At 47.0% G+C, this 26924-nt stretch overlaps 9 protein-coding genes across 9 annotated transcripts; 6 read left to right on the forward strand and 3 right to left on the reverse strand.

Annotated features, from left to right (window-relative positions):
• Positions 1-168: 168 nt before the first annotated feature.
• On the reverse strand, positions 169-1443 carry MGYG_01552 (hypothetical protein; the record flags this gene model as incomplete). The annotated part of the gene is made up of 2 exons (XM_003177429.1): positions 169-1080; positions 1198-1443. 2 exons carry the CDS (start codon positions 1441-1443, stop codon positions 169-171), a joined length of 1158 nt encoding a protein of 385 aa, XP_003177477.1.
• Positions 1444-2716: 1273 nt separating this feature from the next.
• MGYG_01553 (hypothetical protein) lies at positions 2717-4583 on the reverse strand (the record flags this gene model as incomplete). Its single annotated transcript, XM_003177430.1, has 3 exons — positions 2717-3434; positions 3495-4395; positions 4487-4583. 3 exons carry the CDS (start codon positions 4581-4583, stop codon positions 2717-2719), a joined length of 1716 nt encoding a protein of 571 aa, XP_003177478.1.
• Positions 4584-6547: 1964 nt separating this feature from the next.
• On the forward strand, positions 6548-7088 carry MGYG_01554 (hypothetical protein; the record flags this gene model as incomplete). The annotated part of the gene is made up of 2 exons (XM_003177431.1): positions 6548-6846; positions 6941-7088. 2 exons carry the CDS (start codon positions 6548-6550, stop codon positions 7086-7088), a joined length of 447 nt encoding a protein of 148 aa, XP_003177479.1.
• A 5861-nt stretch (positions 7089-12949) lies between these two features.
• On the forward strand, positions 12950-14674 carry MGYG_01555 (GTP-binding protein 5; the record flags this gene model as incomplete). Its single annotated transcript, XM_003177432.1, has 1 exon — positions 12950-14674. One exon carries the CDS (start codon positions 12950-12952, stop codon positions 14672-14674), a length of 1725 nt encoding a protein of 574 aa, XP_003177480.1.
• Positions 14675-14959: 285 nt separating this feature from the next.
• On the forward strand, positions 14960-16254 carry MGYG_01556 (hypothetical protein; the record flags this gene model as incomplete). The annotated part of the gene is made up of 4 exons (XM_003177433.1): positions 14960-15021; positions 15124-15218; positions 15281-16080; positions 16156-16254. The coding sequence occupies 4 exons, from the start codon at positions 14960-14962 to the stop codon at positions 16252-16254; spliced, it is 1056 nt and encodes a 351-aa protein (XP_003177481.1).
• A 905-nt stretch (positions 16255-17159) lies between these two features.
• Positions 17160-19421, forward strand: MGYG_01557 (hypothetical protein; the record flags this gene model as incomplete). Its single annotated transcript, XM_003177434.1, has 3 exons — positions 17160-17453; positions 17514-18085; positions 18143-19421. The coding sequence occupies 3 exons, from the start codon at positions 17160-17162 to the stop codon at positions 19419-19421; spliced, it is 2145 nt and encodes a 714-aa protein (XP_003177482.1).
• A 230-nt stretch (positions 19422-19651) lies between these two features.
• Positions 19652-21082, reverse strand: MGYG_01558 (GRF zinc finger domain-containing protein; the record flags this gene model as incomplete). The annotated part of the gene is made up of 1 exon (XM_003177435.1): positions 19652-21082. The coding sequence occupies one exon, from the start codon at positions 21080-21082 to the stop codon at positions 19652-19654; it is 1431 nt and encodes a 476-aa protein (XP_003177483.1).
• A 488-nt stretch (positions 21083-21570) lies between these two features.
• Positions 21571-23253, forward strand: MGYG_01559 (JmjC domain-containing protein 5; the record flags this gene model as incomplete). Its single annotated transcript, XM_003177436.1, has 1 exon — positions 21571-23253. One exon carries the CDS (start codon positions 21571-21573, stop codon positions 23251-23253), a length of 1683 nt encoding a protein of 560 aa, XP_003177484.1.
• A 778-nt stretch (positions 23254-24031) lies between these two features.
• Positions 24032-24650, forward strand: MGYG_01560 (hypothetical protein; the record flags this gene model as incomplete). Its single annotated transcript, XM_003177437.1, has 4 exons — positions 24032-24051; positions 24167-24217; positions 24348-24366; positions 24579-24650. 4 exons carry the CDS (start codon positions 24032-24034, stop codon positions 24648-24650), a joined length of 162 nt encoding a protein of 53 aa, XP_003177485.1.
• Positions 24651-26924: the final 2274 nt, after the last annotated feature.

The following is a 26924-nucleotide window of genomic DNA, read 5'->3' on the forward strand; positions in this document are numbered from 1 at the left end:
CTCTTCGCCTTCGTCTTTGCCGTCGTCTTCTCGATATCAAATGTGTCGCGGGCAACAACGAACTGAAATAAAGAAAGCGAGGAAGAAGCAAAAAAAGAAGCCGAGGTATAAAAATATCATATTACGTCATCAAGATGTGCTTATGTCATGTTTACTATCACGTGATATCTAAAGTTCTCTCTCCTTTTGCGCTTCTTGGTTCTTCTCGTGTTTCACGTCTTTCTCTTCCATCCATCGACGCAGGAAAGCAGCGATCTCATCACTGTTACTCTCGAGGAAGAGCATATGCCCGTTACCCCGTATGCCAACATCGCCTAGCTGTACGTGATCGACTGGAACCCCAGCCTGTTCCATGTAACGGACAACACACCAGTCCGTCGGTCGATGGAAAGAAGCTTCAGCAGTCAATACCAGCGTCCTTATTCTCTTCAGGTTGGGGAGTTGGCGAGGAGGCGGGGAGTCTGCCTGGATTATGCAGCGAGATTCCGGCTGGTCATCAATTGTCTGCTTGACTATCTCTGTGTTAGGGTCAACCACGGCTGGAGAGTATGTCAAAGGCGCGTTCGTCAGTCCCCAGGCACGGCTATACGGGCCTTTATAGATCAGATTTTCAAATGGAGGCCCAGCTGGCTCTAGCGCTATTATCGAATGGACCAACTCCGGTCGAGCATCTGCAATGAGCCAGCCATGAGCAGTAGCCTGTGAGTGCGTCAGTAGGATCACTGGCCGGTCAATACGGTCTAATAATGCGGCCCCCGCGCTTTGAATCGTAGTCTCCTGTTGAATTTGGGACTTTAGGAACTGCACTGTGGATGCATAGTATGCATCGAAGATGGGATCCCCAATCACACCCGAACCCGGCCACTGGGTATGGAGTTCAGCTTCAGGCCACAGCATATACTTTGCTGTTGCAGTGAAGAACTTTTGTATCATCTCTGCTGGGAGGGCTGCCATTGTGCCGTTTTCCGGGATCCAGGGGCTGCGCCCTCGAGACGTCTGATCGACAATGTAGCACTCATAGCCGTGTTCAATGAAATATGAGGCCCAACCGCGCCCTCCATCAGGCTTGTTGAGCCAGTTCTGCATGAAAGAAAAAATAACTCACAGTCAGCCAATTCTAACCCTTGCCCACTTTGTAGGCTATGCACGAAAACTGCGTATAAATCGCCTGTAGTTGATTGGGGTGCATCGACCTACTGTCCCTGTCTGAGCCTGACCGTGCAAGAGCACTATGGGGTGCTGTTTTGTCGGACCCTTGGCTGGCACCAGGTGTTCGACATACATCTGATCCCTGAATATGTGCTCCCCGTTGCCGTTGTCCGCATACTCTCCGCCGACGTAGAGATACTTGCGGATGTATGGTATCTCACCTTGTGACCAGCAGCCACCCTGGGCCAAGAAGAAGGAGAAGAGGGAGAAGAAGAACAGGGGTAAGATATCCATGGCCGGCTTGAGCACACTCAAGATAGATAAGCTATGAGATCTCGGGACCAGAGGACAATGGGTAGGTCGACTTTGCGTTGATGGACACCTGAGCTGAGGTTAGACGAAGTGCAGCCCGAATGTAAATGCGTTGGACTCGTGACCTGACAACTACCCTAGGGGCCTAGGTAATTATCGAGTCCACTAACGAGTTAACGGACATGCATACGTCCATCATCCAACATGCATGCGTCATGCCAACGGCTGAGTCCGTTCCTAGGACGCCTTGGGCCGTAGTCTTATCGCCGGCATGCTCGGATCTCAGGCTCTACGACTAGGTGGTTCACAATGCCGAGTGACTCTTAGGCAAGTTAGTTAGGCCGCTTGCATATGGTTATTATTAAATGCGATCATCATATGCTAAATTTAGTCCTAATTGGTAGTTTACTGCATATCTTACCGTACAAGCTGCAAGTCTTGATATGAAGATTTAGATTAACACCCGGCCGCACCTTGAATGCTGTTATTAATACGTTGATGATTTGTATTGGTTACCAAAGACTTTGAAGTGTTGATAATTGAATCTTCAATTGTGTAGATCAAAAGATCGAAAAAAGTTAAGCAAAGCTCCCCAAAGCCTCTCAACCTGCTATGCCCATTTGGATAGATAAAGCCAGAAAGTAGTAACTAGTAAAAACGATGCATGAGAAAAACACTAACGGATAAACCTCCACCAGATTGTGCCTTTCTATTGAATTGAAAACAATCTTGCCCCCTTCATATAGTGATACAGTCTCCCTTCTGGAGATCATAACAAACGGAAAATAAAAGATATAATGAAAAAGAGACGGCAGAGTGCATTAAACGAGTATGGAAAAAAAGGAAGATGAAAAAAAATGTAGCAAACATATGAAATCCGAACTCTTTTTTGTTCCACCAGTCAAACAAACTGTGAAAATGCCCAACAAATCAGTTCCTACCCACCCGGTAATAGCAGAACAAAACAAGATAATGGTAATGATCATCACAGATTAAGATGAAAATATAAATCGAGCTGAAATGCAAGGAGAAATAAAGAAAAAATGGGTATATGCGAGGCAATGGCTTGGGAAACAAACGAAAATAGAACATGATAGCGCTTGCATTGCAACTCTTCTCGCTCAACAAAAAGAGAATATCAGCGCTGCCAAAGGTACGGACATCGTGAAGCTCGTGTCTAGGTGGGAGTTTGGCGGTAGGTTTTAGGGAGACGTGGTAAGAGGGAATGCTATCGTAGTCCGGATATGGCAGCTAATTAAGCCTTGGAGTCGGGAGCAGACGGAGACTTAGTCTTGTCAGAGTTTAACTCTGATTCCTCACATTGCAGGCCAGCTTCACAGTCATCCACATCCATTTTTGCCAGCTTTTCGGCATCTCTTTGCTGGACTAGCTTAGCATTGTCTGCTTCTATCCAAAAGCTCTCAATGGCACCTATCGCGCAGACTAGACCACAGGCCCACCACGATAGAATAGAGAGCCTATGCTCTAAGCCTCTCGAATGCAGGAATCCAGTCACAGTTGGGCCAAGGGCTCTGCTTAAACTAGCAGTGGACGCTGCCACGCCATTAATGGATCCGAGCACGGTGGTCGATGGAGCAGAGTTGGCAAGCAGGATGGCATTTGACGGGAAAGCGATAACGTGAAGTGTGATCTTGCAAATCAGAGCGAGGTATGCTGCGGGTAATCGTAACGCTTCCGGTAGGAGGACGAGGTATGGTACAGCGAGGTAGAGGATCGGCCAAACACTGATGACAAATCGGTAGGTATTTAGGGTTCCAAAGGATCGGACGACGAAAGGGAAGAGAACAAGCTGTGCTATCATAGAGTAGATACCCTGTACAGCAAGCATGAATCCAACAGTTTTAGTGGAAAGGGATAAGCCTCCAAGAAATTTGAATGGGAGCTCGACTGGCACGCTGGAAGCGGGGGTGCTCAAAAATACAGGCATGAGCTGATCAAAACTCACGCTGTGGCTGTTAAAGAGTTAGTAAGACAAGCTTTAGATTCAAAAGAGTTATTGGAGCACAACTTACTAGGCGAGAAGCCCATAGCCCAAAATGATATATTTCACTTTCGGAGTGAATGCCTTGATAAACCCTTTACTCTTCTTCGTTTCAACTGGCAAAGCTATTGGTCGCTTTGGAGCCGGGGGCTCTTGAGCATCAGGGTCTTCCAGGCATTCATAGCCTGGCGGGGGGTCGTCATGGTATAAGAATGGCTTAGCGTCCTCGTCCCCAGTGCCGCTCGTATTCTCCATACCCCTTGCCACATCATCACCCCTGAAGAGTTTCGCCACGAGGTACTTTCCGAGTTCGCGGCCCCGGTCTCGTTGGTGTCGCTTTTCGGCATGGGTTTCTTCTAAGAAAAGAATGCCAATGGTAATACCAGCAAGAAGAATCGTAACGCAGACCAGGTTCGGGAGTAAGAAGGGATATTGCTTGAAGATGCTATCTTCAGGAAAAAGCGATGGATAGCTGTCACATGGTTTAGCCAAGGCGCCGCCAATCGCAGGACCGATGATCGATCCGAGACACCAGACGAATGGCATAATCGAATAAGCCCGCGGTTGATGTTCCTTATTCGTGACCAGCTCCGCGACTGTGGTCTGCAGGACACCGATGTTTCCGTTGAGTAAGCCGCCGAGAGCTCGAGCCATCAAGGCCATCGGAAGGCTGGAAGCAAACCCAAATACCATCATACTAATGGCCGTGCCAACTAGACCCATAATGAGGACCGGTTTCCGGCCGATAGCATCACTCACGCGGCCCCAGAGCATACCAGTGGAAAATTCCGCTAGAGTAAAGGCGGAGGTAACGATTCCGGCATAGAAGGCAATTTTTCGGTCGTCGGTCGTGACATTGAAATTTCCAACCATATAGTAGACATATGGAAATATTGACATAAACGCAATAGGTTCGCATATCCGGCAAAGACCTAGGGTACAGGGTCAGTATGACTCTTTATGACGTAACCAGAGCAAGCCGTAGGGAAACTTCCGAACGGATGTGTTGACTTCCTGACTTACCAAGAACGAAAAGCTGCTGTGTAGGAAATGGGGTCTTGCCATCATCGGCTTTGGCAAAGAGCCTTCGAATGATGGGGAGATTTCGAAATCGTACCATGACGCCGGTGAATTACTCGATGCGATATACAGCAAAGAAGAGGGAGAGGAGAGGGTTGCCCTTGATTCCCCCTCGTTGTGTATCAATCCGGGAGGAAGTTGTTAAACAGGTGTTGTCGTTCGTGATGCTGATAGTTTTGTATGCATCCAAGGAGAGCTTGAAAACGGGTGAAGTAGAGTAGCTATAGATAAAACGGCCACGAGACAGCACAGAAGCCTAGTAGATATCTAGCTGTGTGAAAGAAAGGAAGGTGCAAAGCGGAAGAATGATGATTGACGGTTGCAGGCAGGAGGAAGGAGTTTGTCAATCACTTTTATTTCGGCGGATTTAAGGCTGTTTTTCACCTCCACCTAGAAGGGCCGCGGCTTTTTAACAAGCAGTGGCAAAGAAAAGAAAAGCAAACGTAAAAAAGGTAGATTTGGCTGAAATCAGAGCAATCAATCCAATCCCGGTGATCGTGAAGAAGACAGGGTGCCGGGATTGTAAGCAATAAACGATTGTTAGAGTTGGAGGCGGGTATTTTAGGTCAGGAGACAAGGTAGTTGACAATGCACATGGCACGGCCTCCTTTTAAAGCTTTCCAGAGAATCGGGACAGGGCCACACCACCCGCTTATCAAAGCAATATCTAATCCAATGATAGTCACCGGAAGTGGCAGAGTCGGAGAAGGGAGTCAATCCTTCGGACGGGCACTCAGGTGAGGCGTTGAATCGGAAGAAGCGTGGGTTGGGGCGTGAGTGAATCAACAAGGAGAAAGAGGAATAGACAAGGGGTTAGGGAGGGAGAAAAATTAAGTCGAGACGGAGCAAAAGTAGAAAAAGGAATGGGGAGAGGAGGGCTGATAAAAGAAAAGTTAGAGGCACCGCTGAGTATACGAACGATAGCGTCTCTGTATCCAAGAGAAAAGACGCTACTTCTCCGTACTTATATGTATAAAATCACCAGGAGTAGCAATAGTGGGTGTTAAAATTAACAAAGTAAGTATTAATAGAAGGGTGAGCAAACCTAGAGAGAGGTAGAGAGTTTTGCACAAGGTTTCGGGCTATCACATATTTGCAAATATAATAACCCAAAGAAGAGGCATGGCATCGTTATATAGTCTGTTAGCGTCAGCTCCTGCACTGGGCAGAGAGCAGAGGCAGTAGGCAGGAAGGCAGATAGCCGGCCAAGAAAACTGGACGCCTGTCTGCTAGGCCCCAAAAAGGAAGAGAAAATATAAACTGACTCCTCTCATTTTCTCTTTGCGGCGCGACGAGTGGACCAACAACTCCGGTCTCCATATCCACCGGGAGCAGCTCTAGCCTTCCCAGCCGAAAAGCAGGGAGAGGAGGGACAGGCAAGGACGCGGTGGAGCCGGGGAAGAGGGAAAGGGGAGCCCAGGTCTAAGCGTCTAGAAGGCACTGCATTGGACGTGTGGCGTCTGTGGAGTCGCATCGATCGGAACTGGTTCCCAAAGTTTCTTTTTTTCTCACTGGCGCTCGTTGCTTTTTTCTTGTTATTTTGGATTTCTTTCGACAGATGCCAGGGAAGGGAAAGGCGAGAAGGCCGGTCTTCACTTCAACAGACCCCATATGATTGGCGAAGAGCAGATGGACGGCTGAGGGAGAGAGGATCCCACCAGCCGCTTGGGTTGGATGATATAATTTTTGTGGACAATACGCAGCCTGGGTCGTAACCGAGCCCAAAGCTTACGCTTGTTCGTCATTAAGAGATAATGAAACGAAGGATTGCTGTTGATGACGCTGAGCGATGCAGATGCAGCCAATGACCAATATGATTATTTCTCTTCCTGCGGCCTTCGTTGAAGTTCGTTTCTCGCAAGTACTTCCTTAGCTCAGAGTTTCGGCAATCTGATTTACGCAAATCTCTCTGTAACGGGCGCCTCGAAACTGGGCCCCCACATGCACACACGCTCACACGAACATGCATGCAGTATGACGATGCCGTAATACAACGTACAGAGCATGCCGACAGGGCCATGCTCAGTTCAGCTCATCTCGACCAGCGTTCGTGGCACCGTTGAGCGCGACGGAGCAGATAAGAGCGCATCCGCTGCATATCCTCAGTACTGGAGGCATGGCTGCAGCATGGGAGAGCAACAGCTCTGGTCCCAAGCAGTTGATCCCCAGCCGCGTCTTGTGTGCCGTATACGGAGTACACAGCACCGCACGCCGAGCGGAGATGATGTTGAAAGAGGGCGGCGGGAAGCAGGTACCGACAGTCTGGAGAGAGTTTTTTCCCAGCCCAAGGACGAGGACGAGCCGTGGGTCATGTGCCCCCCCTGGCCTGTGCTGAGTCAGCGAGGCGCGCCCTGATGTTTTCGTTCGTTTTGCCGGAGCTGACAGCATGGAGATTAGTTCGTGGACAGCAGCGCAAAGCCTATATTACGGTGAAACTCGGCGATACTCAGTGAGGCGTGGTGAGGCTGGTGTTTGTTTGGTTGTCCTGAGTCGTAGTGCTGCCATGATGGGTGAGCTGTCCGTCAACGTGATCGAGCTTCGCTGAGACGGCCCAAAATTCTAGCGGTGCCAGGGGGTGGCTGAGAGCGCGAGAGCCTGCCCATGATGTCACCACCACAGACTTGGGGCGTCAAGCTTTCAAGCTTTTTTCACTTTAGGAACGCCGGCTCCCACTTCCACTCGATCCTGGGTACTCCCAGTGATTGGCTGCGGAATAATCTCCGACACAGGGATCAGAGGGTTGGGTCTTGCCCCTTCACATCATTATTTTGTGATAGATGGGAATCCGAAGACATGGTACAGAAATTATCATCGTGTGATGTATCCAGGGGGAAAAGTTCTCCTTCGCAGTATCGATGCATTATTTGTCTGCTCTATCTCTCGTCGTCTTGTCATCTTCCTTTTCCCTTTACACCACCACGCAGCCTTTCTATCCGGGCTGTAATGCAATGCGATCTCAAGCAAGTTGGAAAGTGACCTGATGCCAAGGTAGGATCTTCGTTCTGGTGTTGCCTTTGGTTCGTCGTTCCTCTGCCACTGCTTTTCTTGTCTCTTGTTTGTTTTCAGTCTTCCCCATCTGAACCAAAATGTCATTGTAATTGTCATTACTAGTTCAAGGCCGACCAGGCGCTGTGGCTCCGTTTATGGTTGGGATCTCAGATTGAGTTTTTCCAGGGAGAGAATGGCGCATATTGAGGTTATGCGGCGATAGCTTAACCATGATTTATCATAAACTCGTACTCATATACCCCGACAGGCCTCTGCATATACTTATGTGGCCGATGCATGCATATCATCGGGCCCTGCAGAAGAGCGGGGAGGAAGTGATTCGCAATTTCAAGTGCCCTGTGCTCCCTCCATGGTATGGTGGCTTTCCCCATCATTATAACTCCGCAAGTATTTGTCATGCCAGGTATTGGGTAAGGCGCAAGACGGTAGGGCGGAGATAATTGCTTCTCTTTGTCCTCCTGTGCGACTGCCCGGCGACTCTTGCGACGGTTGATAGAATCCGCGCGCCTATGCCCCATATAAGCGATGGGCCCAATCGGTAGTTTGTGCCACAGCTTTACCCTTGGCCAAGTCTGGCTTTTGCGATCGCGATTGGCACGCTGCGGCCATGCCGTTGAAAAACGATTTTCCACAATGGCGGGAGGCCCAGCGACAAATCTCACTAGAAATCACAGGGATACCCTTTTCCGTAGCCAAAAAAAAACAAAGGGTCCCTGTCTGCCGCAGGTCGTAATTAAGTAGCAATAACTCGAGGGAGAGCAGGAAAAGAAATATGAAAGAGTGTTGCTTCTTTTTCCCATCCGATCTCAAAAGGGGTGTGTAATGGCATCTGTCGAAATTGAAAATGTTTCCATTTTCCGTCTACTTCGTACTGTACGGGGGCAATCTTGTGGGAATTGACATAATGTAGCATCTTAATGAGATGTCGGAAGATGGTCAATCATAGGCTGATTCGGAGAAGAAATGTTTGCTTTTAATTCCCTCTCCCATCCATTCGACTCTCATTTGTCGCCTTGGCCTGATATTTTTCTGACCAAACGCCGCAACTCTCTGTGTCTCCACGCTCTAGTGATTTGGTGTCTTACGCCAGTTCTCTCCTCCATACGGAGTACGGAGTGATTACACTGACAGTTGATAATGGCGGTGAACGATAAAGCGAATGATGAAGAACGAATCTAGAGGCTCATCCACCAAACTCGTCAAAAGCCCTGATTGGACAGTTTGGATGGTAATCAGGCCATCCCATTCTCATATTCAACTCATATTCAAATGATACCCTCTTTCAAACTGTGTGGTATGTGTGCGTGTGAGCTTTTTTTTTCTTCTTCGTTCCCTTCCGTACTCCGTATCATGGCGCCGGCATTTTAGCTGTGCCTCGGATTTTGACACGACATGCATGATGTATGGAGTTGGCGCTGTTGAGAAAAAAAGAACGTTCATGGGCAGACAAGATCTGGTGACAAAACAAAACGAGCGGGTCGGAATCTTGCGTCGAGCCCAATCTTCTCCCCTTCCCCTCATTTGGATATTTTCCGAATGCCTGCGTCTGTGCCGCTGTTGTTGGAGAGTCGATGTTTGATGAGGATCGCCAATGCATACTCCGTACGGAGTACACGCTGAGGCATTTTGCTGTAAAGGAAGAGTACTTGTCCTTTCCCAGACAATAACGGAATTACAATGGCCGATAGTATGACGAGTGTGCCATACATGAAGCACGAAAGCAGGCCTGCTGCATGTTAAACCGGCCCAAATGACGCCCTCGTGGACATCCCCAATCCTCCCACTCCTGGTTGGCTCCTAAAAAAAACGATAGAGTTCGGTTCGCATGTTTGGGCGCACTTATTTTGATAGGAGAAAGTCAATTGACGGTCCGTACAGAGTACTCCATCCGTAAACTGCATGCTTCTGCCCCGTAATCTCGCTCCTCAAGACAAGTTCGGGCTCCGATGAGCCTTCGCCAGGGAAAGCTGAACAACGATTATAAATTATAACCCTAGAAAGGTAAAATTGGCTCACTTTCAATGCTTCTTCGGTGCGCTTGGCTGGCTGGTGGCCGATATGTTTCACATAGATATACAACTAATGGCGGAAAAAAAAAGCAAAGGAGACAAGTCAAAGTCTTCTTTATTTGTGTTATTTAGTACTTTGCTTTGTCAGTTCGTACTGCGATCTCTCTCGGCGAACCCTAACAGCGATCTTCCCTTAGTACTCTGCATTGGTACAGCTTTGATGGTGATGATTCAACTAGTACGGAGGACTTACTTTCAAGCAAAAGTAAACACAGTAATGGACATGGGTTATCCTACCCACTATTAACCTCAACACTAAGCTCAGAGGCGAGACGACAGTTTATTCCGGGGCCATGGACAGGGCTCGAAGTCGGCGTCAACATCTGGCTCCAACAGACCAACAATCCTTCAACCCCGGTCCCTCCATCCCCGGACGAACGAAAGATGCTCCCTCTCACCCAGGCCTGGCCATGGGCCGTCTCTCTTCGGTCCGTAAGCCATGTGAGCACTCAACAGGGACGCAGCTTGTACTCACCAGCGCCGGTACGTAGAGAAGACTAACTGTCGTATCGTTGTGAACGTCTTTGGTCCGGACTGGGGATGTCAAACTCCCGCGAAAAGCTGTCGTCGTCGTCGTCGGGTCCCTGGCCAGGGAGTCACGGGGTCTCGCGTAGCTGGTGACTAAGAAGGCAACTATCAGGTTTTCCCCTTTTTTATTTGCAACTAACAACGACCTGACAAGCTAGCTAGCTAGCTAACTAACTCCCCCACGTCCTATCGGTACGGAACGTTACTTATGAAATATATTTCCAGACTTATACATATTATTGAATGCATGCTGACTCTGTTAACTCTGACTAATTCAGCTCTGGAAGAGAGACGCTCCACCCTAGCTTTGTTGTTTATCAGAGAGGCGCGCGAGTCGCGGTGATGGGTCCTCCCCTTAATAATGATAAAAAAGAAAACAGAGTAGCTGGCAGCGAGGACGAGGATGCAGTACGGAGTAACTGAGGACGAAAAAGGGGAGAAGTACGGAGTAGGCTCTACGGAAATGACCTCATCCTGCTGACCGTCGTTCTGCTTGGCTACAGACAGACAGACCGCGATGATTGATGAATGCTGGGCTGGCTGTTGTCCCTGTCGACAGGATAATACGTTGCTGGGGGAGACAAAGTACCTGTATGGTCCTCTCGTCGCCTGCCTGGTTGGCTCATTCTCCATACATAAGATATCTGTGGCAAAGAGCAAAGGTGCCCAAAGAATATGAGCCAAAAAGCGAATAAGAAAAAGAGAATCTCGCCCTCAACGAAAACCCAAGCTGCTAGTTATGCACTGGCCAATGGGTTTATTCCATTCCGTTCAATTCCCGAGCCACAAACTAGCTCTCGGTGACCCTTTTAAGTTGGCAGATATTTTGGTCCAGGCGGTGGATGGGCCAACCACCAGAACGCCATCGTAAAATGGATTTCGACAGATCAAGAACTTCCATCCATCGTTTGGACTAAAGCATTGTGCATACCTTCCTTCGATTAAAACTGCCCTGAAATCTATACGGCGGTAGAAAACGGGCTATAATTTGTAGGTACACCGTAATCGTCAGGGAACAAGAAAAATTCAACAAAACTGCATTCTGATGGCGATGCTGGTCAAAGTGGTTTGTTCTTCTTTTTAACTGCATGCTGTACCAGTGACCTGGCTGCCTCCAGGGTTCCTTTTTCCCCCCTCTATTCTGTTCCTCCCTTTATATTGATGTATGCTATGGTGCAGATGACCTGGCACGATTGCGCGACCCGTCAGCGTCATCCTCAGCCCTTGCCGTTCCTTTCTCAGCCTGACGTACAGAGTACAGAGCACTCCCTACTCCGTACATGATAGCTGATTAACTATTATTAATGTAACTCTGCCATCCTGGAGCAAGGCTGGCGGAAACGGTGAAGAAGGATTCTGCACGTTGTGCCGCAACCCTGGTATCAACACATTCGATTTTGGAATAGTGGCCACTGTCGATTGAGGCTCAGAATCTCGGAAATACAGTCTCACGATATGATTACACTTGCAGTCATGGGCCAGCCAGCCCCCATCTTCTTCACACGTTCGCAGTACGTGTCACTTTTCTCCAGAAGGGTTGTGTTTATTTTTTCTCTCCCTCCCTCAGCTGTTTGCTCGAACTCCTGGATGCCTAAAAACTATCAACCGGCCCCTCCTTTGGCGGCCTCCATCCACTATGCTTCTTCTATTGGTGCAATCAGTCTCATTCTCTCATTTCGGCAATCCAGCAGCAAATCAAGGGACACCTTTAGTTGGCGGTTCCGGTTGTTCCACAAGGAGCGGCAGGGGACACGGAAAGCTTCCAAGCTCTGCATGGCTCATCCCTGTGAACTTGGGGGAAAGCCCACACAGACTGACCTTCACGGACGAGCGGTACTGGTTCCGTACAGCTTGGCAAGGGCAATCAAAGCAACTCTCTCATTTTACGTTTTGTTATGGAGCAAATGGAAAATGCCTTACGGTCCTCCTTGCCCTGATGGAAGACTTCTCCGAATAAATAATGGATATACAATACATATAATCCGACATCTCACTTTTAGGCTTCCTGAAGGCTCTAAGGCATACGGAGTATAATGCGATCCACCCTGCTTCACATTTTTCGCCTGTCTATCTCTTACCGTGGCAGGCGGGGATAAAAAAAAGAAGTGAGGATGAGCATGTCCAGGCATCTCTTTGTTTTCATCCCTTCCTGCTCACATGGACATTTTCCTGAACAGTAAGATTCCCCCGTATGCAAAGTGGAGTTAGCCTTTGCTGGATCCCTAATGCCCTTTTGTCCCCATACTTGTTCTTATTTTATTCGAGAATTCGTTTGCCCGTCACCGCGAGGAATATAGTCGTTATAATTCGGGTTCGTTAATACGTACTGAACATAGCGCTGAGTAAGAACAGTTAGGCTTTGATATAAAGATGCTGTGTAAAAGAGACGACCTCGTTTCAATGGCCTCGCTCGCTCTGCTTCGGCTAAAGCTGTCACAGGTTGCGCAGCCACAGCACTCCTCGAATGTCGCACTTAGCTTGAGTCTCTAGACCACATGTAGCCTTTCTTTCTAGCTGTGAATGGAAGTCCTTCCTACGCTGTCAATACTTCATCATTTCGAGCGTTTCAACAGACCAAAATACTGTTAAATTCCATTAGTAGTGGACATAATCAAAAACGTCATTACGTAATGCATACAAAGCTTGGCGGAAGGCTTTTTTTGGTTATCATCAATTTTCAATGAAATTGGAAGTCAGGGCAGGCAAAAAGAGAAGACTCGGGGTTCGGGAAGATAACAAACAGACATTTGGTTCCTCCCCTTTGACCCTGTGATACGCAATCTTCATTGCCTTCCACTATATGGCCCAGCTCAATGGCACTTTGATGCCATTTCTTTACCCATGTTTGCTATTCAGCCCAACTGCCAATTTAGCTCCTAGGAGCGCGTTGAGAGCTTCCAAATGCCTTAAACACTTTCGATGGTCCTCCTCACTCCCTACAAATAATAATATATCCGCGCCTGATCCTGGGTCTCATTCGATCGGCACGAATGACTTTGATCTCGAGAAGAACCGTCGCCTGAACCCGGCTCCATCGGACTATGGACGATCGATATTCCAAGACCGATGTTCTCTTACCGTCCACACCGGCTCAGGAGGCTCAGGATGCGTTGCGTTCCTGCGTCTGAAATATTTAGAGCATGGCCCTGCGAACGGTGGTGACGGCGGCACGGGAGGAAATATACTGATACAGGCCGTTGAAGGGCAGACAAGTCTACACAAGCTGGCACGAAGAGGCGTGATAAAAGCTGGTAGAGGCAAAAATGGGAGAGGCAAATCGCAGGGAGGAGTACGAGGTGAAGATGTCTTGTTGCAGGTTCCTGTTGGAACTGTGGTACGCGAGGTTGAGAGACATGACCCTGTGGCAGAGAAGGAACGAGAACTGAAAGAGCTCACTCGGGAACTCGGCAGCAGGACAAAAGCCCTGCAAGCTATAAACTCACGTAGAGATCAGTGGGTGCTATATCCTGGCTCTCAGCCGTCTGATTACTTTGCAACCGATTTCCCGGAACTTGGTCCGCCCAGAAGACCCGATCTTGCAGCCGTACAGCCTGCTGCGCCAATATACCTTGATCTTTCCAGACATATGGATACACCGATTGTACTTGCAGCAGGTGCTGTAGGAGGCCTTGGGAACCCACATTTTGTGTCTAAGTCCATTGGCAGGCCCATGTTTGCTACAAAGGGCGAACAAGGGATGAGGCTCGAACTAGAGTTAGAACTGAAATTACTTGCCGATGTAGGGTTGGTTGGTCTGCCGAATGCTGGCAAAAGCACTCTATTACGCTCAATAACCAACAGCCGGACTCGTATAGGAAACTGGGCATTCACTACTCTGTCACCTAATATTGGCACTGTTGTACTGGATGATTATTCCCAACGCAAGGCAAGGCTGGCAACTCCAGGACGGGCTCCGCGCCCACGGTTTACAATTGCAGATATACCTGGTTTAATTGAAAACGCTCATTTGGATAGAGGCCTCGGGCTGGGATTTCTCAGGCATGTAGAGCGTGCTGGAATCCTTGCTTTTGTGGTGGACCTTAGTGCGGGAGATGCGGTGGCGGCCCTGAAGGGTCTATGGAATGAGCTTGGTGCATATCAGTCTATGCGGGACCGTGAGCTTAGCTTGGATACCCAGTCCCGACTGTCTCCATGGACTCCAGTCACTGACAACTTGGACGAACCACGAGTGAACGAATGGATGGGAGACGAAGGCCATGCCAGCACTCCACCCCCACCGGCAAGAGACTCGTCCCTTCAGCCTCTTGTATATGCCAGCCACAACATCTACTCGAAACCATGGTTCGTTATTGGAACCAAGGCTGACTTACCAGGCACCCAGGAGAATTTCGCAGCTTTAAAGGATTACCTTGCTCAGGTTGAGAAAGGAACTGTTGAACATCCCTCGAAGCAAGAAGATGCATGGCGGAATCGGATATTTTCCGTTCCCATCAGCGCCATCAATGCACAGGGAGTGAATGTCATCCCTGAGAGGATTGTGCAACTCATGGACGGTGCATATTAAACGGTTTCTTGTGCATAGCCATATGTATCATATAAGTTTTTTACGATATAGCGTTGTATAGTATTATCTTTCTGTCTCTACTTGGCCCACTAGCTCTTAAGATCACCTTGAATTGTTATCTCTTTAAATTGTTTCTGTAGACCTGGATTCACTCTTGATTGATATTGCCAAGCCTGTTAACTATAAACTATTCTCAACCTCCTAATGAATATTTAACTAACACCTAACTTACTTCGCACGCAACCGGCAAGACACAGCTCTAGAGCTCGACTCTCTGCGAGAACAATGTCGAGCAGCAAGCTACCGAAGGTCGCAGCTCTACGCAGACAGCAGCTTCGACTTGAATTGTGAGTTCTCCGCTTTGTTTCTCGTCCTGCGTGCGGAATTCCTCCTGGTCGTTTGTTTGACTGCCAGTTATGTCACGAGCTGATACGAACGACCGTCCGCAGCGCGAGTATTAAAGTATCTCCTCCAGTTGGCATATACGTGAGCCTTTCTCCAAGCGATCCGGCCCTCTGGTCTGGGGTACTGTTCGTCCAGAAAGGTACAATTCTGTTCTTAGCTAGGCTGTCTATCAATCAATGTTTGAGTCTAACAATGACATAGGCCCCTATGCATCAGCTATTCTTCGATTTCAAATTCGGTTCCCGCCCTTATATCCTGACCTTCCTCCGCTCGTAACGTTTACTACGCCTATATTTCATCCTCTGGTCGTACCTTTAACTACACAGACGTACTCAAACCGGCCGTCTGACCTGGATTCTGTGACGGGAACAATCGAAGAGCAGCTACCGCCTGGTGGGTTTAGCCTACGACATGGGTTTCCGCACTGGTTTGTAAAGACGGAGCGGAGCACTGTTGTCTCCCCTTCATCATCACGCAGGACAAGTGGTCAGAAACCGGGGCCTATTGGGGTTCATGCAGAGCAGGGTAATGATCTGGTAGAGAGTAACACTGATGAGATTATCACTCGGATTTCGTCTCTTCCATCTGACGTACGGGGCCCGAAAAGCCCTGACACTGCTGATGTTACCGCTTTGGATCTTCTGGAGTATATCCGTTCGACATTTGATGACGAAACTGTTTTGGATTCAATCTCACTGGAGGCTACAGGGTGTCCAAATGCATGGCATGCTTGGAGAGCGCATCGTCGTCAGCCACGAGCCGCCTCAGTAGCTGAACGCCGATCCAGCAAGGATGCAGGAGTCAGTTCTCCTTCAACGCCTGGGCGCACTTTAAGCCCAGACAGTAACATACGGAGAAGCAGCCCGCAGGCCCGTTCGCCCGGCGAGTGGAATTGGGAAGGGGTCTGGCTGAAGAGAGTCAAGGAGAATATTCATCATAGCTTTCTCGAGTCGGTACTATTTGGCAGCTCGTCCCGCGCTGGAAGTTTAGGGGATGACATGGTAAGGACAGCTGTTTCATACATGTTTTAGACTGCCCCTTTCCTTCCATTTAGTTATTGACTCAATATTCTACAGATCCGATTTCAGAAGCTGGACCATAGTGTCCTGACTAAGATCAAGGACGAGATTCTCGACCTTCAAGAAGGCCAGGCTGATCCCCGACCTTTGGCATGAAGTTCCTTTCGTCTTTTCTTCTCTCTCTCTCTTTTGATACCCAGCATGCGTCTGCTTTTCTCTCTCTGTTGCTTAGCCTTGAGGATATATCTGTCACCTACAATTTGCCTGCATTTTCTTGCTGTCTCCTGCTGCTTTACTTTGTTTTGGCTCTCTCCCATAGATCCACGGCTTCCGGAATATTATTCCCCGGGCTGCTCCTTCCAGCTCCCTCAGGCGTGGCCTCCTATTTGAAGAAGATATACATATACGCATGTATGTATATATCTGCTGGAAATAAACATCCCGGTTCATGTTGGACTGTATTATTGTATAATAATATGACTTTTTTGTCTGAAATTTGACCAGCGTCGGTGCACATAGAAATTCGATATACACGGCTCAGTTAGCCCAGTTTGTCCAGTCCCCTACAGGTACCCTAGTCCTGGAATATGGTTCACTCGCAGGTGGTCTCAGTATACTCGAGATGCAACTAGCCAGACGAAGCGAAAGAGACCGAACTCTTATCATACTTGGCCTAGTATTCGTGCCTATAGCTCTTCTAGTCGCTATTTTCATTAGCGCTCTGGCATGTGCTGAGTATTGGAGCATCCGGAACAACCGCCGCCGTGTTCGACGTCGACATAAGAGAAGCCGATCTGACCCTCCGTGGTCCTTCGATTCAACCAAGCAAAGTGACTCTAGTGAAGGCTATTCAGATGTGTATCAGAACGCAGTGGAACTAAAGGAGCACGTCTAAGGGCGTGAGACTCAGGGACTTACTACCGAGCCAAAGTCAATATCATACAAAGGAAACTATTCTAATTTTCTACCCTTGAAGAAACTTGACTTAGGACCGTTTATATTTTCTGAATCAACACTTCGCGTGACAGGCGATATTGGCCAAACGAGACGCGTTACAAGGCATGGACTCCACGCACAGTTTAACAAACACGCCAACTCCCAAACCGCTGGAGATATCGAAAATATCAGAATACTCAAAGGCAAATAAAAACGCTGCAGATCTAGGCAAGCAGAACGCCTGCTCGCCTTGTCGTATACCAAGGAGACGCTATTCCCATGTTGTTCGCCCTCCCCTTGTCCCTCTATCAACTACACGGAACGCGGTGAAGAGCAATAAATCTATAGCTGTCAAACCAAACCAGCGTCCACAAAAGCCTACAGCTTCTCACTTGAAAACAATGGAAAACTCTACCGCTGTATGTTGATCAAACGATGTTTCTGTCATACTAGCTGCTAATTCCCCCCTGGTTTATTAGGGAAAGGCCATTTGGGACGGCAGGGCGTCATCCCCAGACGTACGACAACGCCAACCAACTTCAAAAGGAGCAAATATCCTGTCTCGTGCGATTCACGCGCTCGATTTCAGGAGCCGTGAATGCAGCGGGAATGAAGCAGACAATGCAGCTAGAGCACACGGCTTTAGGCTTTCTTCTTTACAAAAGACATCGATTATTCGGGGGAAAGGGTCTGAGTTTAATTTGAGAGCGCACGCAAGTATGAAGACAGAGAAAAAGTCCTGTGATGGGCTTTATGAGAAGGCTCAAATCCATAGGCATCAAGCTCCCCCGTTCATTGATGGTTACTCCCAGGCTTCCAAACCGCATCACGATGCCATTTCCACCTCCCGCATTCCCCGACATATCCCTATCACATCAGCGGCTATCGCCCTATTGGCGAATTCTCTGAAGTCCAGCCCTGTACAAGATAAGTCGATGTGGATATCTGCTGTAGTCACAGCTAATATCAATGACTCTACGGGGAGAACGAATATAAGCGGACCATCCGACTCGGATATCCCACTAGATGTCATGATACTAGTTGATAACTCGTAAGTGGCTAGTTTTATTGATCTGCCGCCTTTCCATGACCTAACAAAATCTTCTAGGGCAAGGGTTTCGGAAGAAATGTTGAAGGCCGCGTGTAGGAACGCATTTCAGCTCGCCTCTGCCCTAGATGTACTTATAGACAGAATTGCTATCTGTTGTATATCTCCTGATCCCACTCAGAACTTGAATATTCTGATGCCGCTTTCATCTTACAGTCTAGACACTGTCGAGATTTTATTTCGATCACTTCCAGCGTTTCAGCTTCCTCGCGGAGAATCCAGCAGATCTCGTTTAGCAGGGGCTATAAAAGAGGCCTCCGGCTACCTTATTCGCCATTCAAGTAGAGGAGCATCTTGCCATATGTTCCTTGTAACTGCGGGAGCTACAGTACTGATTCCAGGAGAGTCTAATGGTGATAAATTGCGCTACCATACCATATCGCCCGAAAGCGCTATGATGATTAGTAGCCGTCAGTCATTGGAAGGATGGCACGTTGGGACCAGTTTTGGTGGCGATGAGCAAAGTCCCATGGACATCCAATTTAAGAGCAAGCTGCAGCTTGCTCTTCAACATCTTAGGATAGGTGTTGATTCAGGATACCTCCGTGATCTCGAATTGCGGCTTGAAGCGGGACCAGATTCACATATTGAGGCCATCCTTGGAGACACAAATCGGAGTGTACTTCGACTAGGCGAATCATGGACGGTTTTAGTTAAAGTGAAGCCTATTCCTGGGTTGGAAAACGTTTTCAGTAGTGGCCCTAGCACTGCTTATAGTGATATTGAACCACATACGCCGAGCGAGTCAACCGTGGATAGAATGATCGATCAACTTCAAGGAATGCTCAAACCAGCGAACCACACTCCAAACACCGAATATTATATCACTGCATCCTTGGAGTATAAGCACTCAGCACTTTCAGAGGATACCATTCTTGTAACAAAAAATAAATGCACGGTTCCGAGATTTCGCAAGGCAGTTACATGGGGTGATGGTGTGAAACCTCCAGCCCCACGAAGCAGTTCTGCAATTGGCCACCGCCAGATCATAAAACCTCCAATGGACAGCGAGACGATCTCAGTCAAGAAACGCCAACAATCTGCCAGAAATATTTCTGGAAACGGTAATCAAGCAAAGAAGCTGGAAAAAGAAAATGTGGCCTCTTCTATGAGGGGAAATAGTTTGCCATATAGGGACGAGTCCCCATTTGGAAGCATGAATCCATACAAGGGTATTTGCAGGCACCCTGACCCCCTAGTGTCACAGCAATCCTTGGACAGAATTCCCGAGCACGGTCACTTTCATCGATTGGAGGACCCATTTGCTCGAATACATTAATTTATGTCAGTATTACTCGAAGCGGGGGTTCTGCTGTTGGCCGTTGGAACGTATAACAAACACGAAGATGAGCATGATGAAACTGTTAAGGGTCACATCTAGCTACAATGATTCAAGGAAACAAGCATGAGAGGTTAAAGATAGTGATATTCCTTTGTGTAGCTAATAAATAATAAAAAAGCCGTTTGGCCTCCCATTCAATGTGTTTTCCAGGAAGGAGTGTATACCTATCAATGCACTTTGGTACGATTCTCATCCCAAATTGGTTCCCCATCATCATCAAATGTTGCCCACTGGAAGAAAGAACACGACTGTTTCCCTGGTGCGTAACTAGAATAACACATCCACATGTATTTCCCCCGGGTTTCCTTTTTCCGTTGTACGCAACGAAGAACGCAGGGCATGTTACAGCGGCATCGTGGGGTCCTCTTCGGATGTAGGGAATCTCTATACCATCGGTAGGTGATGTTAATGCGTTTATTACCGGCAACAGGGTGAGGTGAGATGGTTTGCGCAGGAGCAATACTATGCTTCCATTCCTCCTGAGTTTCAGCATGCATTACCAAAAGAGAATTATGGGGCAGGTGAATGGAGATTTGGCCCTGTATATCTGAGCGGGAAGGGTCGGGCTTTGGCTTCTCCAATTTGTCAATGACTAAGTTATGGTCGGTGTTCTGACCACCTTCTCCGCTGGTGTTTTTATCAGGGTCCTCATCTTCATCGTCAGGGGGAACAATCCTGCGCACTCGAAACTCTCTAGCAACACCAAGGCTCAGGCTACCAATGACAGCCCTGGGCCCTAAGTACGTTAACTCGTCAGAATGGTATCCTACGCTTTCTGTGGGGCCGTCATAGCAATTGACAAAAGCAGCATTTGGCTCCCACTCCTTGGGAGATTGGAATTTCAATTTTTTGCCATTTGGATAGAATGTCCTCACACGCTTCTCAATTTCCTGATTCACAGCCTTCTTAACAATGCTTGAGACTCTGCGTAGTTCTGGCGTCACCTTGCGCACATCATTTCTGAGGCTCCCGTAGTATGAATACTGGGACTGTTGCTCCCGTAGTTCTTCTTCGGTCATAACATAAAATCCTGCAGAGTGTGGGCTTGATACAACATTGTCGAATATTTGAAATTTCTGTCGATGGAAAGTTTGTGACTCTTCTAAGAGCTCCTTCAATAATGCTGTCGCCTCGTCGGGAGAAAGAAAGTTATGTATCACTGTACAGGATGTGTATCGTGATATATCCTCAGGGGAGTAGAGATGAAGAGTTTTGCCTTTCCGAGTTGGAAGGAGACCAGGAGAACCAATATCTCGATCAGAATCTAGCAGTATTTTGTAAGACGACAATGAACTTTGTATAGATCCGGAGTTGCTGGTTAGCTGCTTGGCTTTCTTCCTTGCAATGCTATGTTCAACAAGCGATGAAGTAGTGGCTTCGATGGACCCTTCATTCGCTATGAGAAGATCTAATAATTCTCCCGGCGGAATATCCGGGAAAATAGAGGCCAGCTTAGCAAGCTTTATATCCGTTGAATCGTCTTCTTCATGGATTAAATTCACAGTATCGAGGCTCCCAGCATTGTGTGTATCCCTTGAGCTGATGGCGGTAGCCGTGGGTGGTGTTCTCTGCCGCTTCCTTATGATGAATTTATCCATCTTGTTGGGCGAGCCAAACTAAGAGGCAGGCAGAAGCCCATCTTATAGTTATAACTTATAAGCCCACTTGACTCAGTTCTTCATTCTCGTATTAGTAATTAAAGCTTGATGGTGATGAGCCTAAAAGTTAGAAAGCCGGATGCTCTCGGACGCATGGTATTCAATAAAGGAGTGTCTTTACATCGGTTCTATCCCACCCTCGTTTCTTTCTTGCTTTTTTTGCGAGCCGTTTTGATATCAACAAGAGAATCGAAGTCGTTTCTTTAGACTGTTACTAGTTAGTCATAGATTATGTAATAAAATGGATTAATAATGATAACAATTTATTGCTTATTTCAGCATCACTACTTTGTTAGATAGGGGTTTTTTCTTTTATTTTTCTTTCTTTCTCTTGTAATGTATACTATCAAGTCGGTTTTATTCCAGCTGTTTTATGCCTTTGGGCTTCACGGAATACTTACGAGCTATATGGTCTATGTATATAGCTAATGACTACGTTAAACGAACTCATAACTGCGGCAGTATCCTCAATATCGGCGCCCGATCCCGATGATCCAATTCGGGAATGCTATGGGCACGATGTTGGGAAGCTAAAATCTGCACTCTTAGATACCCCAGATAGTGCACTCCAACTTGCTGATGCAGAACTAAGGGTATTTCCATTTAAGGATGTGAAAGTTTGTTGGCGAAGGCTATATACTGATGCCAGCCTGGTCAAAGTATGCCAACTTTTACAGAAACATATCGATTGCATTGAAAAAGGAGGCCGTATCATGGAAGCCACGGTGGATGATGCACCGCAAGCGTCTATAGTTCAAACTTCGGACAAGGAAAAAAGCGAATACACGGAGAGCAACCCTCCCGCTGATTATCCTTGGGTATCAGACGTGATCCATACCCTGGATAAAGCTGTTATAATGTGTGGTGCTCCTCGCCGTACAAGACTAATAGAGGACCTTTTATCTACGTTACAAGGAAGTCTTCACTTGGATTACAATTCCTCATTTGCATCGTTTACATTGCCTGACCAAGCTGGACTTTCTCAATCACTCCGTTCCCGGCCGACCAAGAGACAGAAACTGAACGAGATGAATAGTTTATTTCCCTTAGATCATGCCCCTCAGCCTGATCTAGAGCATCCTGTTCCTCGAGTTGCAGGGCTTACGTTTGAAGAGTTCACAGAACATATATGGAATATACGGACACCAATAGTTATTACTAATGCCATCGACCACTGGCCAGCTCTCTCATCACGGCCGTGGTCGTCCTCTCTATATTGGGCAGAAAGGACATTTGGTGGAAGGAGGTTGGTTCCGGTTGAAGTTGGGAGGTCTTATACTGACGAAGGCTGGGGCCAACGGATTATGCCTTTTGCTGATTTTGTAAAGGACTACCTATGGCGAAGCACCAGTTCAACTAGCGAGCAAACTCAGACAGGCTATATGGCGCAGCATGACCTTTTGGCTCAGATTCCAATGCTAAAGGAAGATATTTGTATTCCCGATTACTGCTACGCCGAACCACCCGAGCCTGAACCAGGAACTCCCCTGCATGAAAAGAATATGCAACGAAGAGACAATGGGAGAAGTCAAAGTGAAGTTAAACCAGAGATAAACTCGGAATCTCATGATGGAATAGCGAAGGATAATGTGAATAAGGTGCCGGAGATAGAATATTATGACAATGTGGAAAATGAAGATGGCCTCAGTGACAATATCACCCCGACGGACCCCACAATTAATACTTGGATAGGCCCTTCGTGGACAATATCTCCTTTACATCATGATCCATATCATAACATTCTTGCTCAAGTGGTTGGCACCAAATACGTTCGCCTCTATTCTCCTCACACGCCAGCCAGCCAAATTTACCCGCGTGGAAAAGAAGTTGTCAACCATAAAACCTCAGACACATCTAGTATAGAAAGGAAAGGGGAAGCCGATCAAGAACAAATAGATATGTCCAACACATCTCAAGTTGACATATCAGCCATCGAGCTGTCTCCAGCAGAGGCCGAGACATGGAACGAGCTTTGGCCTGGCTTCCTCGATGCCGAATATATGGAAACAGTTCTGCGAGAGGGTGAGTGCCTATACATCCCTATTGGCTGGTGGCATTATGTTCGGGGCTTGCAGGCTGGGGTCAGTGTTAGCTTTTGGTGGTGTAAATAATAGGATGATAATTGCTCACTGAGGTATGCCATTTGGCTATTATCAAGTAGTTATCTACAATGTTAAGTGCTGTATAGTAGTGTACTTTGTTTAATTGCCGCCTATCCGCTACCCAGGTACTTCATACTATATAGAGACCAATATACACCCTAAATTCAACGTCTCAATACTTTCAAGGGTAGTACCTAGAAAGAGCAGCCATAGTCAATTGATAATAGCCTTCTTAAGTAGCATCAACATAACGGCGGAAGGAAACACTAGAAAACAGCAGGAACGAATTGATAACAGGGAAGTTGATAGTACGTGTTATTTTCACAACTCGAAGTAGCTCCTTGATAGAAGGGATTTACCAAGATGGAAGGGATTCCCTCAAGGGATAGTAAATAAATACAAACAGCTTCTCTGCACTGAAACTGATTCCTTTTCTCAATCTTTACATCCATCATGAATCAACAATCATCGGTATGCCATAATTTTTGGCCAACACAGTACATCAACTTTCTAGCCATGCCTCTGTCAAACATGATAATCATCCGATGTTCAGGGGAAAGAAATCGGAGGCTACCTCTCGGTATCCCACAAGATGAAGGTAGACGATGACTATCCGGTTGTTCTGGTTCCAATATACTTCATATCACCACACATATGCCCGCAAAGGTAAAAGGAAAGGCATATATTATCCATCCCTAAACCGGTGACTATACTCAGAATATAGTACTAGCCAAGAGCTATCCAGGCTTGGTTCTAGAATCCCGCAACATGAACCCCCTCAGAACAAATGTCATCATTGGGATATCAGTAGGATGATAAGAGGCAAATGATTAGCTCTACCACACTTCTGAGCCAGGGGCAATGATGAGTTTGTGTTGAGTCTATGATGCCGGCCTTTGGCTGACAAGCTTGTTTTTCTTAGGAACCCTCAGAACCAACGTCATAATTGGGATACTGGTAACATAATTAAAAGGTAAGTGATTTTTTCAAATGGGCCTTCCGCCTAGAATATATATTCGAAGGGTCTGGGATGCCGCGCCCTCAGAGTAGAGATTATTATAGGGGTAAATCAGGGGTCAGTGAGGGAATGTTGATATGGGCAGTAAACAAGATAAAAATAAAGTAGGTGTAAAATAAAAGAGGTATGGTGATAAAAATGCAGCGTTCCTGCTCTTGAGATTCATCAGCATCTCGTCAACTTGTCGACCTCCGCAGGTGTATTTTTGGATATCAATAATAATGGCGCTGAAAGAAAAAGGATATATCTGAAGGCTGCATATTGCACATTTCCGGTGAAAGAGGAGACAGACTGATGATTTGGGACTGAGCTGTAGTGCCTTTGGTATAAGGATAAGGTATCCCTCTCGCTCATCCTGCCCGAGAGTGGTCGTATGCCCGGGTTATGAGAGCAGCGATGAGAACTTCTGAGTAGTAAAAAAAGGGCATGATGAGCGATACAAACCAAGTTTCGAGATGGTATAGGCCCTCAGAACAGTCCCAGTGAATAAGTTATAAGACGTGAAGACGGCACTAGTCAATACCGTCTATGTACAAGATAGACACTGGCCATTTCATGACTCTCGATACGAAGGTGACGATGCACCTAACTAATATATGAGCCTGTGTGATTATGTTGAACTTAAGATGGGAGTGTTAAAGTATTAGTTAAATACTAATCGGTTGGTTTATTTTTCGTGTGATGTTCGTCATCGGCTTAGACCTCAACCGTTAACCAGCCCCGGAGATTTGTGGTTTGGTCAGAATAACAAAGTAACTACGGTACCTTAAATGGAACTGTTGGTAATTGGTTGCAACTTGCTACCCATCAAGAAGCAAACCGATGGTTACACAACTTCCTAGTCAAATGCACTGCAACGCTAAAGGTGTTCCGTCGTCAAATAACAGGCTCTAGGGAGCTCCAAGTTGTTTGTCTATATGAAAAGCAGATCTATAGTCTGTCAAATGCCCAGGAACAACACAGACAAGACCATACATGGACAATTGGAATATCTGGTAGTGAGTACCGTGGGAAAGCAACGTGCTAACCTTGTGAAAAGATGTATCGTAGAATATTGATAACTACCTAGGTAGTCCAGCTGTACATAGAGATATCCGCGTTCCTTGGGGAACGTTCTTTGTTGCAAGAACATGGTCGGAGATTGACTAGGTCTCCTTTCCAGCTCGTGGCGTTACATTGGATCTTAGCCTCCCGGTGAACAGTTTGAAACATATGGGGGTTATTAGTCATTTCTTCGGTGCCTATCAAAGGCTGCATCGTGACTATAGGCGTCAGACTGTCTATTTGATAGACAAGTTGATATCTGCAAATAGCTTTGTTTAGCTACTATATAATTAGAATATTTAACTATTAACGAGTTAGTTATACCAGGGATTTTGCCTTGTTACCGGGTACTCAGTGCTCAAGGGATAACTTGATACGGCAAATGCAAGAATCAATCGTCAGCAAATGTACCCCTGAAAGCCTTGCATTAGCTTACTGTACACGACCATGGAACACATCACAAGAACATGGTATTCTGCATCTCACTCCCACCGTGCTCTTGAACTTTCCAGTAATATCCAGGAAGAAGTGCATGCCCTGGTATATTGCTGTCTCCCCAATAGGTCAATTTCGAAATGCTGAAATAGATGCTCATTCTTTCATTTTAAGCACACGATCAAAGGACTTATTAGGAGTGAGAAGCCTAACCTAAATATCACTTCCGTGAGTAGTCAAAATGGTTAGAATCAAGCAAATAACAATTGTCTCTCTTCTGGTGATAATACATCCGGAACTATATCCCCGTGCAGCGGTACCTAAAAAGTGTCGTCAAGTTAATTACCTGGTCGATAAAATGTTGAAACACCGCCGTTTGGGGCTGAATAAGTGCACGAGTAAGCAGGGCCGTCATGCACTCCTTGACATGATTGGATTCCATGAAGTGGGTAGACTGAAAAGTTTTATCCAGAGCATATGTTTTTTTCTCAAATAGACGGTCGAGAGAATTTTCAGCCGCGCTTGAAAATGAGGGTATATAGCTCCGCTTATGCCAATTTTTAGCCCTGTTCGGAAAGATCAGCCATGCATTTGGGTTGAAGGCAACAATAAGGCTCTTCGGGACTATCAGTTAATGGGTTTGTGAAAAAGAACCTCTCACGAATCGAGACAGCGCAACGCCGAGACAGCGCCCCCATTTTAGTATTTCGTCCTCCTCAAGCTTTTGCGGGCCTTGACGGCCTTGAGTCGTGGGGGCATGAGCAAGTTTGCTAACCGGAGAAGCTGTCCTTGTTCTGAGCTACTAGGGCGTGTGAAGAAGAGATAGAACCATTCTGCCTTAGCTAACATAGTTACTTAACTAACTACGGAGTACCTGACAAGCTAGTTGCTTGGCTTGCTGCGAATCGAAGATCAAAGAGACGCGGCAGTCATATAGAAGCTGGAGTTAAGATAGGGTCTGGCATTATTTTGATATTTGTTGTACTTGGAAGAATAAAAATAGAACATAAGCCGTAGATCTGATAACAGTGAGCTGTCTGACATAAGCAATCAAAAGGGGTAATATTGGACATCTCTGCTTCGACCATCCACAAACGACGCACAAACAACACACAAAGCAACCTCAAACTGAAGATGAATCTTCCAGAGAACCAGACGATCTGGCCATCATTACTTGATCAAC

The sequence above is a fragment of the Nannizzia gypsea genome, genomic scaffold, assembly GCF_000150975.2.
Source record: "Nannizzia gypsea CBS 118893 supercont1.1 genomic scaffold, whole genome shotgun sequence".
In the NCBI taxonomy this organism is placed as follows: domain Eukaryota; kingdom Fungi; phylum Ascomycota; class Eurotiomycetes; order Onygenales; family Arthrodermataceae; genus Nannizzia; species Nannizzia gypsea.